At 43.2% G+C, this 18,591-nt stretch overlaps 1 protein-coding gene across 1 annotated transcript in view; it reads left to right on the top strand.

Annotated features, from left to right (window-relative positions):
* The window catches only part of CRELD1 (CRELD disulfide isomerase 1), a 33,870-nt gene extending 15,279 nt beyond the window's left edge, over positions 1 to 18,591 (top strand). The window contains exons 8-11 of the mRNA XM_089682063.1: positions 23 to 103; positions 5,016 to 5,111; positions 7,759 to 7,896; positions 9,855 to 18,591. Coding sequence (XP_089538189.1) covers positions 23 to 103; positions 5,016 to 5,111; positions 7,759 to 7,896; positions 9,855 to 10,075 — 536 coding nt within the window. The 3' untranslated portion in view covers positions 10,076 to 18,591. The remainder of the gene's footprint in view (positions 1 to 22; positions 104 to 5,015; positions 5,112 to 7,758; positions 7,897 to 9,854) is intronic.

The following is an 18,591-nucleotide window of genomic DNA, read 5'->3' as shown; positions in this document are numbered from 1 at the left end:
TTTTGTTCTTTCTGCTCCACAGATGTTGATGAATGTGGCACTATGGATCGCTGTAAATCAAACCAGTATTGCTTGAATACAGATGGGTCCTATGAATGTCGAGGTCAGTAATGTTGCAGATCAGGAGGTCCTTTGCTATAGCAGAGAAGGCACGGCAGTATTAGAGACCATTGTGAGATCCTCTGCATGCCTCTGTGGTCTCTTCCCATAGCGTGCATCTGTTTGTAAATTTTCCGTTGGATTGGTCTTTACTGGACTAAACAGAGAAGTGAGTGAAACATTTGAAGATGTGGTCAATTAATGCTTTTTATCTTTTTACCTGTAGCAATTTTTTGAGTTCATTGAAATTAAGTGTAACGTGTCTGTAGTGATTTTAATCTTAGTAAAGATGCAGTAGCACACATCACCACATGTCATCACAAATCTTCAGGTATCATCTAGAGCAAGGCTTGAAATCTCTGCTCGCCAATGGCGAGTGGAAATTATGGTGGGGGCGAGTGTGTCCCCCAGAGCCGTTTTTGCTGAGCAGGCTCGGAGCTCAGGCTGGATCTGTTATTGGCACTGGGAGCTGTCAGACTGCTCAATACCTGAGCGCAGTGAAAGCAAAGCAAGGAGTGTGTGCTGTGCTCCCTGTCTCCCCCTAGAGTGCAGTACCTGGATCTGTGAGTGAACAACGAAGTACTGCAACTTTTTATGGGGTGTGTTTGTGTATGCATGTAGAATTGTACGTGTTTGTGTGTATGTACGTGTCTGTGTGTATGTATATGTGTCTGTGTATTTCTGTGTATGTACATGTATCTGTGTGTAAGCCTGTCTGTATGTGCCTGTATGTTTTGTGTGTGTACATGTCTCTCTGCGTGTGTGCGTGTACAGGTGTCTCTGTTTGTGTGTGTTGGTGGCGAGTAACTCTAAGGCCTGGCTAGTAGCTCAGGACTTGAAATTTTAAGCCCTGATCTAAAGCAGTGTTTTTCAACCCTTTTTCAGTCAAGGCACCCTTTAAAATTGTGGGCAATGTCAAGGCACCCTCTAAAATTATGTTCAGTCCCGAGGCACCCTTTAAAAGAGCCTCTCCAATCCTTTGAAACTCCCTGCCCCAGTATGTCTGGTTAGCTCCCACGCTGTCCGCCTTTTAAACAATCCTTGAAAACTCATTTATTCAGGGAAGCCTACCCCACCTCCACATAAGAACTGTACTTAAGTCATCTCCATCAGATCATCCCCCGCAGCTATTACTTTTTGTACCACCTCCCCCTCCCTTTTAGATTGTAAGCTCCATGAGCCGGGCCCTCCATTTCCTTCTCTATTGAATTGTATTGTCCCTCTTCTATTGTAAAGCACTGCATAAACTGTTGACGCTACATAAATCCTGTATTATTATAATAATAGACAGTCTTGAGGCACCCCATTGTAAAATGTAAAAACTATTCTAATAGTTTTATATAATGCAGAAACATCCATACATGTTGGACACCCAACGTTGGAGGTGATTTATTCTTCTAAAGCAAATACACTTTTGCACACTGGTACTGACTAGTATTCCTGTGTTTCTCCTCTCCCTCAGTTTTTCTCCATCACTGAGCTAATGTGACCCCAGTACTGATGGAGAGGGGCAGGGGAGGGTCAAAAAAGGATGCTGTGCAGGCAGCCAACATCCTCCTTATCAATTGATGATGTCATTGGTTGTCAGGACACCGGTGGTTAGAAGGTTGTAATGGAGCACAATGAAAACCTGTGGCTTTGTGTAACTAAAAGGCAGGTGTTTTCCACCCGCTGGCTTGTATACAAGATTTTGGGCAATTTTTAGATACTTTGGCAAGGCACCCCTGAAGAAACCAAGGTACCCCAGGGTGCCTGGACACCCTGGTTGAGAGGCTGATCTAGAGGCAGTGGTAGTGCTGAATCTTGCCTTGACCCATTATAAATATATCGGTATGCTAGAAAGTGGTCTTTTTATCCCACCCTCTTGCAGCCCTCCTTTTTATTCAGTGGAATCACCCTTCACATTTAAAGAGAGTTGGAAGAACTGTAAATGTGTTTCCAAAAAAAAAAAAAAAAAAAAAAAAAAAAAAGGGGGGGGGGGGGGGACGATGAAAAAAGTCTCTATTTATCAGTATTGCCTATAGGCTTCCTGTGTCTGTTCCTTTTCCTATTACTGAGTTAGCCATGTCTGTTCTGCACTGTCTCTGTGTTGAGCCAGCCATTCTGGGATATACCTAATCTTAAAAATGCTCCCTCCCCCCCGTAACACTTATGCTGATCAACCTGTATAACATAGATCTGTAAATTTACTTATTTTCAGGTCAGTCCAGTCTGGTCATATCATTCGACTCCCCAGTGTTCGCAGCAGCTGCAGGGGAGAGGAGAGAGTGCTGACAATGGATGGGTCATAGGAGTCTATGGTTGACGCCACCTTTCCCAGGCATTGCCAGCTGTTGTCGAGTGCCCTGTCCTCTCCCTTGTAGCTGGCGCTTGCTGGCACGGGATCACATGACCGAGGCGGCCTGAAAATGGGCAGGTAGACAGATCTTTCTTACAGAGGTTAGTCAAGAATAGGTGTTAAGAGTGGGGGAAGGGACATTTCTAAGATTAGTTGGGTATATCCCAGGAATCTACTTTATTGTTCAAGAAGCAGCACAAATAACCATGGGAAAGAGGGGAACTGCACAGATCCACATACTGCATGAAGCGGGGAGATCCTTGCACTGCAGGTCCCCATGTACAGTTTCCTCACCTTGTATGGAAAACGGCGAGCAGCATGGCAGCATTTTCAACCAATTTTATTCCAGATCTCCTGAGACTAGCAGTCAGATGTAATACTGTCACATGGATGGTGCTGACCAATCACAAGCAGTCTAGCCTGTTCTGTCAGCACTGCAATGAGAAGAGAGAGCCATGAGATTTCAGATCCCCAGACCTATGAAGCGGCTTTTCATTGTCTGACAGCATTGATCGGCAATCTGGTACATCGGGACCAGGGGGCTGTGGGCTCCAGTGGATGGCTGGAACTGCTGGAGACTGGGGGGAGAGAGCCATTGGAGAGCCAGGAGGAGCCAAAGCCGCAGCCGCTGATGTCCATAGTCTGATCGGGAGCCAGAGCTGGTAGAACCCATCATGCAGGGAGGTTTCTTGTTCATATCGCATGCAGTATTTTGCAGTGCGATTTGAGCCCAGTTTGCATGGGCACAAATCGCACTGCAGAGGTATCGGTTTCGCTATTAGGAGCATTTCCACGAGTACTTGTGCAAGTACTCGGTATCGGTGCACCCTACATCAAATATTCATTTCTGATTTAAAGTCGACTTTGTGGCCAATAAGAGGGGACCACAGTGATAGTTTCCTGGCTGAAGTTGGTATGTGCAGATCCTCGGGTTTTTCTGTTTGTGTGATTGGCTTACTTTCTTTCCCTGAAGTTTTCACAGAGGAATCACACTGCATCTGAGCACCAAAAACACTATGTAGTTCTTTTCAAAGCAATCTCCCCATCCCTCCATGTCTCCATGCTTTTCATTTGCTGAGAAATCACTTTGAAAAACACCTCCTAGCATTTCTGACCACGGCCATCTTGAGCAAGGGCAAATGATTCACGTAACCATTACTTCCTGGAATTCATCTGCCCTTAGCTCAAGCATGCATGCATGAGGGTGTGCTTAGCTGAGAAAACCACTCTTCTCCTTGGGAAAACCTCTGGGATGTATGACCTCATTTGTCTAGGCCTAGAAACCAGGAAGTAACTAAAGACATGTAAAAAAAAAAAAGTTTAAAACCAGTAAATTATGATATGCTGTCTTATTTATAATGCTAGCAGAATAAGGATTAAAACTTGTCAATATTGATTGAGAGAGTGAACCTCCGCTTTAAGGTCAAATTGCAAGTATCCATGCCATCCCCATTTTCATTTTTGGTGAGAGATTTGCAGAGCCCCCACTTTTTTGGGCAGTTGCTTTAACTTGGTTTAACCCCCCTGGCGGTATTCCCGAGTGTAGCTCGGGGTAAAGTTTCAGCACCACAAGCAGTAACCCCAAGCTACACTCGGGAATACACTGCAGCGTTGCTCCGGGATCTCTTCTTCACTTACCTTGTCCTGCGCTCCCGCGATGTCCCTCCTGCAGAGTCCCCTACAATGTCCTCCGGCGGATGCCGGCATCTGTCTTCCGGGTTCCGTTCCCTGCGACGTCGGGACGTACGGGTGACAGAACGGCGTGAAATGTAAAAATGTGAAAAAGTGACATTCACTAAATACACTAAAATCGCATAATAAAACATTACTGGATCAAACCATTTCACATACATTTTGTCCCGAGTGCTTTGTCCTGAGCTCTGCCTGCATTTTTACTGTTCTTTCTGCCTGAGAAACGTCCATGGCGTCCAAAAAGTGTCCCTTTTAGGTCAAAAGCGGTTTTAGACCGGCTAGAAAACAGCGATAGTAAATCAGAACCATTTGCAGATTTGAGTGATAATGATTCGTGGGGGAAATTCCTCATCAGACACTGAAAACGATTTTGCGACTTTGCTCAATGATGTGCGAACTTGGCGCTATATTTCAAATTTCAGTGTTTTTGGTTTGATTATATTATTGAATTACATTTATTATATTATTAATGATTATTCTATTATAATTTATGATTTCGTGTTTCAAATTTTATCCTACCCGGGATGTTTACTAGACTCTTGTTCGGACAGATTTCAGTGAGTTATTCCTAAGAATTACAGGCCTAAAATAAAAAAAAACATGTTTCCATGCAAAAAAATGTACCGCTTTGAGCACAGAAATATTGACATAATCAGACAGCTAGGGAGGTTAAAGGGGCATTCTATGAGCTACATTAGCATTATCAGAACCAGAGCCGATCTCCAGTTAAGTTTGCCAAAATGCTTGCAGTCAAAAGTGATTTTTTATTTTTTTTTTTCCCTCAATGTTCCACTTTGTCCTATTACTTTCCCTGTTAATCACCATTACCCAGTACATGATGATGATTTTTTTTTTTTTCATGCTCCTACCTTTTTGTTATTTCTAGAGTGCGACAAAGCCTGCATTGGCTGCATGGGATCCGGTTCTGCTCGATGCAAGAAGTGTAATGCTGGGTACTACCGGGACGGGGCCCGATGTCTAGGTGAGTGCTGGGCCCTCTGTTACAAGGAAGGTGGTCTGAACAGAGCTACTAAGACATTTTTACTTATAACTTTTTTGTGTCCCTTCCTCCAATTCTGCTTCAATAAATATGCTCATTTGTATAGAATAACAGCATTATTTTGACCATTACATCACAGAGCAGAGTATATAACTTGCTTTGCTACTGGAGTCTGGTGGACTTAAGAGTGACCAGTAGATGGTGCTGCAGCCCTGATGATTAAAGTAAATGCCATCCGTCAGTAGATGGCGCTGCAGCACTGATAATTCATGTATATCTGTCCGTCATAGTTACATAGTTAGTCTGGCTGAAAAAAGACAAGTCCATCCAGTTCAACCATAGAAAAAAAAAAAAAGTTTTAATTCTATACCTAAAGTTGATGTAGAGGAAGGCAAAAAAACACAGCAAAGCATGATCCAATTTGCTCCTGCTGGGAAAAAATTATTTCCTGATCCCCCGAGAGGCAATCGGATATTCCCTGGATCAACTTTACCTATAAATGTTATATCCAGTTATATTCTGTGTATCCAAGAAACAACCCAGGACTTTTTTGAAGCAATCCACTGAGCTGGCCAGAACCAACTCTTGAGGGAGTCATGCAGCACTCTTAATTTGCATGCTTTTATTAGAAATCTTAATGTATTATTTATATAGTGTCATCATCTCCCATGGTCTGCATTGTGTGAATTAGCTTTGGGGTCCTTCAAATGATTGCCAAAACATTGCTTTCTTGTAAAAGGAGTAACTGATTTAAATTAGTAGATATGACTTTTCCATGAAGCATGGCAGTTCTGCTTGGATTTTAGGCACTGTGTTCTTGAGCATTTGGTAGATGGGGGGGCATCTGAATACTGTTGCAGGTCAGATGTTGTCTACATGGGGTTTTTATGTTCTTTCTATGTTTGGGTTTCCTCTGGTGATCTTGTGACTCTAAAAGCACTGTAGTTAGCTGTTCTGCTTCGCCGTATATGACATTGTTCGGAACATTGGAGTTTAAGCCTCAGTTCACACTGCTGCAACTTGCAACACATAAAGTCTCATGACGAGTCAAAACACCTTCATTTCAATGGGTGTCTTCTTAATTGATGCCAAGAAATGTCACTAGCACACCAAGGATTCCGCAAGCAGCTCCAAAGTTTTATTCCTTGGCCAGAGTGCAAACAAAGGCAATGTTTCGGAACCAAGCAGGACCCCTTCGTCACGCAAGTGACCACGGGATGAAACTTTGGACCTGTTTTGAGGAATCCTTGGTGTGCTGGTGACATTTCTTCACATTGAGTCTCCATGGTTCCCAACTTGTCATCACTGCGGCACCCATCAATACCAAACCGCCATTTTCAGGAACATTTGTGCTGGGAATATTGTGATTGGTCTTAATCATGCAACTCAAGTCGCAGAGTCAAAAAAAAAAAAAAAAGTGGGGGGGCACTACTTTTCTGTGACTTTGGTTCGACTTGACAGCCATAGACTGCAATGTTAAAGGATAAGTTAACATTTCATAACATGTTGCACCCATATTCAGGGTGTACCATTTTATGATCAGACCGGCCCTACTTTGACAGCTAGCGGGAGATCTTCTCCCCCCTGCTATCTGTCAAATTTACAAAAATGCGGCTGCGGCACTTGTCTTCCTGTCGGTATGTCTGACAGATCAGCACTAGTTTACAGGCTTGCAAAACAAAAAATTCACTTTTTTTTTTTTCCCTGCAAAAAATGTGCACTTTATTATTTATTGTATAAAGCTGAACTTATCCTTTTTAAACCACAAGTTGCAAGCAAGTCACAGTGTGAACTAAAAAGTAGAAAGTAGAGAAAACTTGAGCTGCTGGACCTGTTTCTGAAGGTGCAGGCTCCACAGCTGTGAACCTTTCAATTACTTCAAAGTAGTAAAGTCTCAAGGTTTTTTTTTTTTTTACCTTCATGCATTCTATTTTTTACCTTCATTCTATGCATGAAGGTAAAAAACCTGTGTGCAGCAGCCCCCTCTAATACTTGAATGAGCCTCCTCTCAATCGAGCGATGTGATCGAGAGCACCAGCTTCCTCGGGTCTCTCCCTCCTCATTGGCCGAGACAGCAGCCAGAGCCATTTTCTCCCACGGCTGTCAATCGCAGCCAGTGAGCCAATGAGAAGGGTAGGGCCCAGACATGCTCTGCGTGAACGGACAGAGCAGCAGCGTGAGAGCGAGCCTTCTCGGGTGCCCCCATAGCAAGCAGCTTGCTTTCGAGGCACTTGGCAAAAGGGAGGGGCCATGAGCACCAAGGGGACCTGAGAAGAGGATCTGGACTGCTCTGGAAAATCATTATACTGAGCACGCAAGTATAACGGGGGGGTTTTCTTCTAATATCCCTTTCAATTATTGTATGACTGTTCTGGGTCCTTGACTATCATGTAGAATATGGAGAGCTGGCATTACAGCTGTGGGACATTCACCTTTTTAAGGTCATGTGTAAGCTCCTTCAAGGGACAGGTATTGATGTATCTGCCTCTCTGTATGCTTTGGCACCAAGTAATATGTCAGCACTGCATGGAAGAGAAGAAGTACTAGTCATGACTTTCTGGTCTTCTGCTGTCTTTTATGTACTCCACTAATAAGTAAACTTTCTTTAATGTACACTTTTCTCTTCCAGACATCGATGAGTGTGACAGCGAGCTACCCAAGTGCAAAGGCTCACATGAGGAGTGTGTGAACACGGAGGGCAGCTACAACTGTGTGTGCGAGAAGAGTTACTCCAGAGTAGATGGCATGTGCAGAACCACTAATATGGGTAGGGGTGTTTGACAGGAATTTATCCACGCTCTGCTCTCTTTATTTCGGTGCAGCTTATTCTCCTGTATTAGGGAAAAAGTAAGCAATGGGGTGGATGTGACCATTATTTTTGGTGACTGTGCCACGTAGGGTTAACACCACAGTAGCAACAATCATTTATCATGCACGGAAAGCTTCTCTGTATTAGAAACAGGGTGGGTTTGATTTAAATCACTAGTCAGTAAGGCTTGATGTAAATCCTAGTTTTCTACATAAAGACTAATTCTTGCTGGTATAACTTTAATATGCAAGTAGATGAAGATTTTTAGAATAACAACTTTTCATATTAGTTTTTTTATCCCCAGTTTAATAGGTTAATCATTCATATTTGGACAACTTTTCTGTTGTACTTAGGAAGGAGAAAAATAATCATTACCTTAATAATAACAATTTAAATAGATTTCTTCAACTGAAACAATAACATTCCAGCATATGTGATTTGCTTAAACATCCATGTTTGTTAACTAATTTGGCTAAACAAAATCTATATATTTGAAGAAACTTAGACTGTCAGCCCCTTCCTCCTCACACTTAGTTTCACTTTCTTCTTGTGCAGATCTATTCCACTCCAAACAATCAGAAAAATATTGTTTTTATTCTATTCACTGAACTTCTTGAAACTTAGCACTAAAGGGGTTGATTCTGTATTCATAGGTTTGTAGAAGTTAGGATGAAGGTCTTTTTCTTAACTCTGCTCATGTTATAACATTTTTGCTGTGAAGAAGAGGCATGTGATCTCCGCTGAGTCAAATTCAGTTTTGAGAACTGCAAAAGTAAACCAATCATCTGTGATAATATCTTGTAGGCAGAGAAACTGCCCAATAATCTTACAAAAACCTCTGGAAGAGCATGACATTGTGAACGGATTCATGGAATTTATTTACCAAAAAAATTAAACATATACAGCCTTATTCTACATAATTAAAAAACTAATCTTTATTTCATGATGGAATAACCTTTGGATGGTAATATATTTTCCTCCAAAAAGCATTTTATTTAAAAAAATCAGATTTAAATAAAAATCTGTTTTTTTAAAAATATTTTTTAAAAAAATCATTGATTTTTATCCACCCTGATTAGAAAATCGCTGCGTGACCGATAGCCACCCATCAGTTTTCAGTGGAAAAAGGTGAGCAAATATTTTGCCGTGTGTGCTCCGTCATATGTCTTGCAGGCCTGTGTGGCAGCTATAGACCCAAAACGGTCTTATAATCCACCAGCATTCAGGACACACAAAGCTCCATGAGCTGCAGCAAGTCAGTGCATGCCTTCACCAAGTGTTCTAAAAGTGATTAAAGCGGCGCTCCACCCAAAAGGGGAAGTTCCGCTTTAAGGACTGCTCCCCACTAAGGATTGGCACCTTTGGGGAGCGGGTACCCGAATTTGACAGGTACCTGCTCCCACTTCCGGTCCAGCGATCGGAAACGGAAGGTGTCCTCCCTCCCTCCTTCATTGTAGTCTTTTGGGACACGTGACAGGTCCCAGAAGACTACAGAACCATTCAGGAAGCGCAGCACTACTCGCTCATGCGCAGTGGGTACCCGGCTGTGAAGCCGCAAGCCGCCACAGCCTGGTGCCCACACTGAAGATGCCAGCCTCCTGGAATACAGGACGGCCGGTGAAACAAGCTGCGGGGGACACACCACGGGACCGAGGGACAGGTAAGTGGCTGTTTTTTAAAAAGTCAGCAGCTACAGTTTTTGTAGCTGCTAACTTTTATTTTTTTGATAGGTCGAGTGGAACTCCGCTTTAAGATTTTTCTTGTCCCTGTCCGATTTACTTGTCCGTCAACCTTCCCCTCACACAGAAGATTTGTATCCATAGATAGATTGGTCAGATTGGTGATTCTGATATCCTATTAGAAAGTCACCTTGGCATTGTCCAACCGTTTCTTCTTTTGTGTTCTTATTTATGTAGACGATTCTGAGAAAGGCCTGTTTGATGACATCACAGATGACGAGGTGGTGGTCCTGCAGCAGATGTTCTTTGGAATTGTGATCTGTGCCCTTGCCACACTAGCAGCAAAGGGAGACATGGTCTTCACCGCTATCTTCATTGGGGCCGTGGCTGCTATGGCTGGATACTGGTTCTCGGAAAAAAGCGATCGAGTCCTGGATGGCTTCCTGAAAGGCAGATAGCTCCTCAGCGATGGGGATACAGACGTGCGATGGAGGGAATTGTGTACAGTGCTGCTCCTCTGCTTTACAAGTGGGCACCAAAGAGTTTGTATTGACCCTGCTTTGAAGCAGAAAATTGCTTATCAAGTCTTTAAACCAGGCTGATGTTGGGATAAGCAACAGCCCAAATTACATCCTCTCTTAGTTTAAAAGACCCCCAAGTACAGATCGAAGCATTATCCTGGAGGTCAGCAATTGGCGGATGAAAATAGAAGGCGAATATTATTTCCGAACTTTATGGTTAAGGAATTTATAAACCTTTTTGTAGGTCCACCTTGGCTGCAAAGGCTTTAGGTAGAATTTCCTGGCTACTACGGAGATTTACATGGAGCCTGACAGCTTGGCTTGGGAGTCAGGAGCTTCCTCGATGCATGATGAAGACCTGGCCAAGCTGTCCAAAAATTCAAATTTGGCACATTGTGTACCTGTGACCATGCTAAGCAGCTCCTTGAAAAGGCATATTCTTTATGGTCTTTGGGGTCCTGACATATACCTGTGTGGTTTGTGCCGTCATCTACGGGGCAAAATAGTCTATAAACTATATTTTTGGTCTCCTTACAGCCTGTGCTATGGACAGTCCAACAATGCTGCTATAGATTTGAAAAAAAATGGATTTGATTAACACAGACTGTGGAGTATCTTGGTGGCACGGAGAATGTGACCTTGACTCTACATGGCTTGTAGCTATTGGACGGCTGAACTGGAACTATTTGTGAAGCCATTTTACCAACTGCTTTGAATAGGAAAGGGTATAAGCTATGCTTTTTTTGTTTTTTGTTTTTTTTTTTTTGCAAAATGTGGTTTATTTTAAGTCTTTTGTTGGGTTGGGCTTATTGAACGTAGGCTTAAAGTGTCTGGAGAGTCCAAAAATTTCTTCTAGTTTGGACTAACTGGGCAACTAAAACATTATCCCTCACAGTGGGGCTATACCTGCACTGCAGGGGTTGATTTGGCCTAACCAAACAAAAAAAAATTTACTATCCCCATCCCCTGCTCTTCTCCACAGCTAGACCAGTCCCTGCAGCTTCTTCTCCCCCATGCTCCAGTAGTCTAGGCTCCTGACGTCATCAAGTCCATAGCCCTGCACTGGATGTGATGCTGAGGAACAGTCCACTGCTGGACTGTGGGGGAGCAGGGAATCGGGTAAGTAAAACTGTTTGTTTTTCCTCTCTCCAAGACAAAACAAGCAATTAATGCACTGCAAGAGATAATGTTACTTGGCCGGAGTAGGGATTTACATAGAGTAAGGAAGAGTTAGAACCCCTATCTGGTTTTAATTGCTGTCTGTGTCCTTGCTGGAGAGACTCCCTTTTTTTTATCCTGGTGATCATTGTTTTCAGTACAAAAAATGAAGGTAAATCTGACGTTTTTTTGAGCGGTGAGGAAAAACTTTCCAATGGGATGCAGATGGGGGGGGGAACCTGATGGGGTTTATAGCCAAAGTTAAGGCTCCTAATACAGAATTTCAGGCTGTGTATATGGTAATGGGTAAAAAAAAAAAATCCTGTTTTAGCAGCACCTAAGTGGTTCTAAAGGCTTATGGGTTTTGTACCTTAATGCATTCTTTGCACGAAGGTAAGAAACCTTCTGTGCCACAGAATGCCCCCCTTTTATACTTACCTGAGTTTGATCTTGATCCAGTGCTGTGCCTGAGAGTAGTAGCTCTCTCTGCTCTCTCCCTCCTCACAGGCCAATGGCGTCCGCTACTGTCAATCAAATCCTGTGAAAAGAGTGCGGGGGTGGAGTTGAGCCATGCTGTCTTTGTCTACAGACACAGGCAGTGTGGCTTGTGATCGAGCCTGCATGAGTGCCCCCATACGAAGTAGTATCCTATGGGGACACTTGCTGGAGCCAGAAGCGTCAGCGGGGGACTCCAGAAGAGGAGGATTGGGGCTGCCCTGTGAAGAACCATTATACATAGAAGAAAAATATAATATATTATGTTAAAAAATGTTTACAATCACTATTAACGGAGTCTCACATTCAAGAAGTGTGCTTCTTCTGAACACTGCTCCAATCAGCTGCTCAGGGAGCAAGAGCCATGTCGATTTGAGCAGTATTCAGTGGGACATGTTGAAGTGCAGGAGACTGTGCTTGAGAGCTGCTTTTCAACTCTTGTATGGGCTGGCAGGACGAGGAGTGTTTTTGGGTTTTTTTGTTTTTGGGTTTTTTTGTTTTTGGGTTTTTTTGTTTTTGGGTTTTTTTGTTTTTGGGTTTTTTTGTTTTTGGGTTTTTTTGTTTTTGGGTTTTTTTGTTTTTGGGTTTTTGTGTTTTTGGGTTTTTGTTTTATTCGTTTTTGGTTTTGGTTTTTTTACCCCTTGCTTTTGGCACTTGGCTGATAATCAGTTGGGCATTACTATCCAAACTAAATATTAAGTTTGGGCTTTAAAGAACCCCCATTGCAAAAAAAAAATGACATTCATCTAACTTTGTGGTCCTATATTTCAGTATATGAAATCCTGTTTTATTTCACATGCCTTTTTTGATTTACCATTTTTCTCCAAATTTACATGCAGACCAAGCTGTTTAGCAAGTGCCAGCGGACAGAACAAACTTTAACATGACCACTGGGTGCTTACTATGATCACCTTGTAATTGCATGGTTTGAGTGTTGTTTATTATGGGTATTTATATAGTGCTGGCAATTTAGGAAGTGCTATGACAACAACACATTTACACCACGCCCTGCCCTCAAGGAGCTTGCAGTGTAAGCTCCCTATCTCACCTGCACATAGACTAGAGTGTTGAAAGGATGGGGGTGCCGCACTAGATTTTACAGTCCCAAAGATTTTATTTAACCGCAGACCTGTTTCGGGGGCTCAGCGCTCCCCCTTCATCAGGGCTAAACAGATCGTTCATGTGTGCGAAATAATTTATCACCTGGATTTGTCACTCCAGCCACCTGCATGATTTTTTTTTTTTTTTTTTTTTTTAAGCCTTTATGAAGGGGGATTGCTGATACTCATTGGACGTAACAAAATAAAACCTTTCAAAAGAAACTACAAGCTAGCGTGGCGCTCCCATTATTTCCACACTTTAGTAAACTCCAGTGTTGGACACCAATGTTGCTGGCGAGCAGCCTTAGGACCACGCACCACCCTTCATGTTTATAACATATCAACATAAGGGTTAGCGCTCCTACACCACAAAAATAATACACATACTAGGGCCAATTATCCTACCAAGTCTATGGAGTGTGGGAGGGAAGCCATGCAAGCACAGGCAGACCATGCAAACTCCATGCAGGCAGCATCCTGGTTGGAATTTGAACCTCAGTGCTGCAAGGCAGAAGTGCTAACCACTGAAACCACTTTTCTTTTACATGCAACTTGACCTGTATGTAAAATCTCATCAAAATATAAATAAAGGCATATGAGAAAAAAAAGAAATCCATAATTTCAGTACCGTCCTTGCAGGTGACCACATACAACTATCAGAATGCAATCATTTTTGTGATCGTGGTTCTTTAAGGTCAGAGCTGTGGTTGATGCACTACTATTGGTCTGCGATTTAGAAGGAAAAAGGGAAAATTCTGTCCAGTTTGTTGAATTTCTGCCTATGGATATGAAAACTGGAGCAAGGGTGGACTAAGGCCATACCCATAGCAGTCAGTTTAATTTTAGGATTCATCCTTTAATCTGCCCTGAGAGATCGAATCATGGACTCTGGGTTGCTGTGGGCAAAACCTATTTTATGAATCTGCTCTACTTTTTCCCTTTTGCTGCAAGGAGAACGAACTCGAGCCATGTGAGGATAGCACTCATATCTAGCGTGAAACAGAGGAGGACCTGTCACCATTTCCACAGTTCTGATTGTGGCAGTCTGAATTCAGAGCACAGTGACCCCAGTGAGCACTGAGTTCCATACATCCGAAAGCAAACTGAATATTGCCACATTGAAGATGCACCTTTTGTGTTTTATTTCACATTAATGTTAAAAAAAAAAAAAAAAAAATCAGTCCGTTCAAAACTGATATTTTAGCATTTGTGGTAGGTGACAGCAGATCGAACCACCTGTGCTGAGTTCCCAGATCCTACTGTTGGGGGGGGGGGGGGGAGGTAATGGAACTAAATTCCATGGAGGGAGTCGAAAATTATGGAGATCCTACTGTTAAAATACTGAACACATTTGGATCTCGGGGGGGAATGGAATATCCAAAACTCCCAGGAGGGAGTCAAAAATTATGGAGATCCTACTGTTGAAATATTGAACACATTTGGATCTCTGGGGGGGGGGGGGGATGGAATATCCAAAACTCCCAGGAGGGAGTCGAAATCTATGGCAGAGAGATCCTACTGTTGGGAGGGAGGTAATGGAACATCCAAAACTCCCAGGAGGGAGTAGAAAATTATGGCAGAGAGATCCTACTGTTGGGGGGGAGGTAATGGAACATCCTAAACTCCCAGGAGGGAGTTGAAAATTATGGAGATCCTACTGTTAAAATACTGAACACAATTGGATCTCAGGGGGGGGGGAGATGGAACATCCAAAACTCCCACGAGGGAGTCAAACATTATGGAGATCCTACTGTTGAAATATTGAACACATTTAAATCTGAGCTCCAGGCTTCCCTTCAGTCTCACCCAGTTGTATTGGCTCCTCTCTTGGACTGAAATTGCTTTCTAGATTTCACTGCACACTGTGGGCTTCTCACAATGAGCATTCGAAGCTGCAACAAGTCAGAGCCCAGCGCGTGTCCTGCCTGGAGGAGATCCATCCTCATTTTATCGCTTTCCTCCCCAGCCTGACTGTCCCTGACCCACCCTTTCATTCATTACACTTCAGTTCTTTCACTCATGGAGTCTGTGTTGTAGTGGCTTTACCTAGGGCATGCAAATACAGCCTGCCTAGGAAGACCACTGCTCTAGACTGATATACCCATCAATGCATTTTTATATTTTCACTACTCTTCCCAAGACCTAGCCCACTACTTTCATGAGGGCTGAGAGCTCTCGAGAGGAATACCGAGGCAGAGTAGTGTAATGCTTTCAGGAAGCTATGTACAGTGCCTTGTTGGCCCCTCCTACCCACCACGGTTTGCCTGCATTACATAGAGAAGCACCGAGACCCCCATGATGTCACTGGGTCTCAAAATAATGTATTTAATGAAAATGGGTTTATTTAAAAATTTCAGTTGCATGCTGATGAGGGAGAGGCGGAGGGAGGAACCAGGGAGTGCAAAGCTGTCAGCAGATTAAACTTCAGCCCTCTAGGCTTCCCCTATAACTTAAATATCACTTTTTGGATGGACTGACCCTGTAAATGCATTATTGGAGCCACTGTTACCTGCAGTTCAGATGGTTGGGATTCAGAATCCATGGTCTTGTCTACGGCTTTGTCCCTGTACTGACAGCACTGAGAAGCCTAGAGGGCTCCATGTTGTCTGAGCTAGCTGCAAGTGTGTGCGCACATGGACCGCCTTCTCTTTTAATCCAGCTTCAGATGAAAAAGAAGTGTAGGAAATGAAACCTATATACATACACCCCTAGATGGCTGCAGTAATGTTCTGATCTGCCCCTCACTTGCTCTACACCAGGAAATGAGCGATCAAAGACCGCTGATTGCTCAGTTCTCTGGTCTGCACTCAGCATTGTCGCTCACCTCTCTGCTGTGCCCCTCCAGCTCTCACTGGAGCGTCGGGATGTGGAAAGGGAGGGAGTGACTGGTGCAGGCTGGCAGTGGGTAGATCCTGACAATGTCGGGATCCCTGCAGAGCCTGGACTGGCGTTGTGATGTCAGTGGACATAGCTTGCTGTCTGCTGAATCTGGGTCACAGGAGTGCAGATCGAAGTACATGCCTGTGACCCACATGAAAAGTATGGCCCAAAAAGCTTTGACCATACCTCTCCTTCAAAGACTGGAGTGGTCAGTTCAGCCCTCCTAGAGAACGTGTGCTTTTTTTTTTTTTTTTACCTTTCTTTTTGATGGTCACCTTACAAAGTGGCCTTTAAACAGAATGTAAAGACACATTATAGGGGTTTCTCTTTTGTGTATTGTTGATTATACCATAAAAAGGCAAAAGCCAGAGCTTTAGAACTGCAGTTACGGTTTTAAATCCGGAATGACAGAACACAACTGTTCTTGTGGACAAACAGGATCTGCATACTTTTACTAGGTCAGTGGTTACAAAAAGCCTTGAAGTCTGAGGATTGACATGACAGCCTGGCATTTTTTTTTCAAAGGAGTAGTGTGGCCAGCATATTTTTTTTTCAGTGCGTCTCCCGTGTGCACATACACGAAACAGATACATTAGAGCTGGAACTACAAAAAGCATCGTGCTGTCTTGAACAATGGGGAAGAGTCTGTAATTGTCATTGAATGTTGCACTATTATGTATTTTGCTGGTATATGCAAGAGTTTTGTGATTTTTTTTTTTTTTTTTTTTTTTCTCTTCTTAGTATGCTCCCTTTTTGTTTTTGTTTTTCCTTGGTGTGAACAATGATTGTTTAGAGTCATTGAAGCCTACATCTAGTACCTGTGATTAGGGGTCGATTTTATAAAGCAGTGGTGAAGCTTGGACATTACCACATAGGGGCATTATAAAGCCGTTGTAAAGCCTAGATGTGTCCATATTGGGAACTATGTGGTTTGCACTGATCCACTGCTTGGATATTTATATAGAAGTGGTAAATCCTAGACTTGACCACACCTAGAGGTCATTGCACTGGGACATTTAGAAAGACGTTGTGAAGCCTAGACCTGACCACACTAGGACATTTTATAAAGCGGTGGTAAAGCTTGGATGTGACCACACTGGGACTTTTTATAAAGCAGTGGTGAAGCCTAGATGATCACTCCAGGACATTTATTGACCAGTTGTGAAGCCTACACGTGACCACTCCAGGACATTTATAGAGCAGTGGTGAAACCTAGACATGAGCACACTGGGACATTTATAAAGCAGCGGTGAAGCCTAGACATGACCACACCACGGGACATTTTATAAAGCAGTGGTGAAGCCTAGACATGACCACTCCAGGACATTTATAGAGCAGTGGTTGAACCTAGACATGAGCACATTGGGATATTTTATAAAGCAGTGGTGAAGCCTAGATGTGACCACACTGGGACATTTTATAAAGCCGTGGTGAAGCCTAGACGTGACCTCTCCGGGACATTTATAAGGCAGTGGTGAAGTCTAGACGTGACCTCTCCGGGACATTTATAAAGCCGTGGTGAAGACTAGACGTGACCTCTCCGGGACATTTTATAAAGCCGTGGTGAAGCCTAGACGTAACCTCTCTGGGACATTTATAAAGCAGTGGTGAAGTCTAAACGTGACCTCTCCGGGACATTTATAAAGCAGTGGTGAAGCCTAGATGTGACCTCTCCGGAACATTTATAAAGCAGTGGTGAAGCCTAGATGTGACCTCTCCGGGACATTTATAAGGCAGTACTGAAGTCTAGACGTGACTTCTCCGGGACATTTATAAGGCAGTGGTGAAGTCTAGACGTGACCACACTGGGACATTTATAAAGCAGTGGTGAAGTCTAGACGTGACCTCTCTGGGACATTTATAAAGCAGTGGTGAAGTCTAGACGTGACCTCTCTGGGACATTTATAAGGCAGTGGTGAAGTCTAGACGTGACCTCTCTGGGACATTTATAAAGCAGTGGTGAAGTCTAGACGTGACCACACTGGGACATTTATAAAGCAGTGGTAAAGCCTAGACGCGACCTCTCCAGGACATTTATAAAGCAGTGGTGAAACCTAGACGTGACCTCTCCGGGACATTTATCAGGCAGTACTGAAGTCTAGATGTGACCTCTCTGTGACATTTTATAAAGCAGTGGTGAAACCTAGATGTGACCACACTGGGACATTTTATAAAGCAGTGGTGAAACCTAGATGTGACCATACTGGGAAGTGCTATGTGCTTCATAAATGTTGTATACACTTCCTTTGACTCAGAACTCGGAAGTATGCAAACTGCTATTCATTTTAATGAATGGGGGATAAAAGCGTGCCAGTAGGAGGAGGAAACCGGTCACATGATCTTTTAAGGGTCATGTGACTGCTCTCCTAGCCGGGAGTGTTCTCTGCAGCATAATGCCTTGGAGCTCCACACTGCTTTTATAAATAAAATGTTAAATGCTAGCGCAGTGCAGAGTATTTCCAGAAAAGTCCTTAGGGGCGTAGTGTATGCAAACTACAATTTTGTGTTTCCATCAGTGGCCATGTATGGGCCCCCTATTTCTGTTGGTGGTTTAGTGAAGCAGTCCCACCATTTCCAAAAAAAAAAAAAAAACCTGCTACACCTTTTTAACAGAACTGCTTGTCTAGGAAAAGCTAAGATTTCAGTGCCTCTGTTGTAAATGTAATATCTCCACAATGCCTATAGCTACATAGATGAATGGGGGGCTTGTTTTAAAGTGATGTAGCTGTTCAGAATATGTAAATATTTAATGTGCTTTGTCTGGGCACAGGTTCATTTTAGGTTGCCCACAAACAGTAAACTGGGCCAGATGTGCACGTA

The sequence above is a fragment of the Staurois parvus genome, unplaced genomic scaffold (genome assembly GCF_062004578.1).
Source record: "Staurois parvus isolate SC_StPar_1 unplaced genomic scaffold, SC_StPar_1.0 ptg000283l, whole genome shotgun sequence".
In the NCBI taxonomy this organism is placed as follows: domain Eukaryota; kingdom Metazoa; phylum Chordata; class Amphibia; order Anura; family Ranidae; genus Staurois; species Staurois parvus.
The sequence above is the reverse complement of the archived record's forward strand: the minus strand, read 5'-3'. Positions and strand labels throughout refer to the sequence as shown.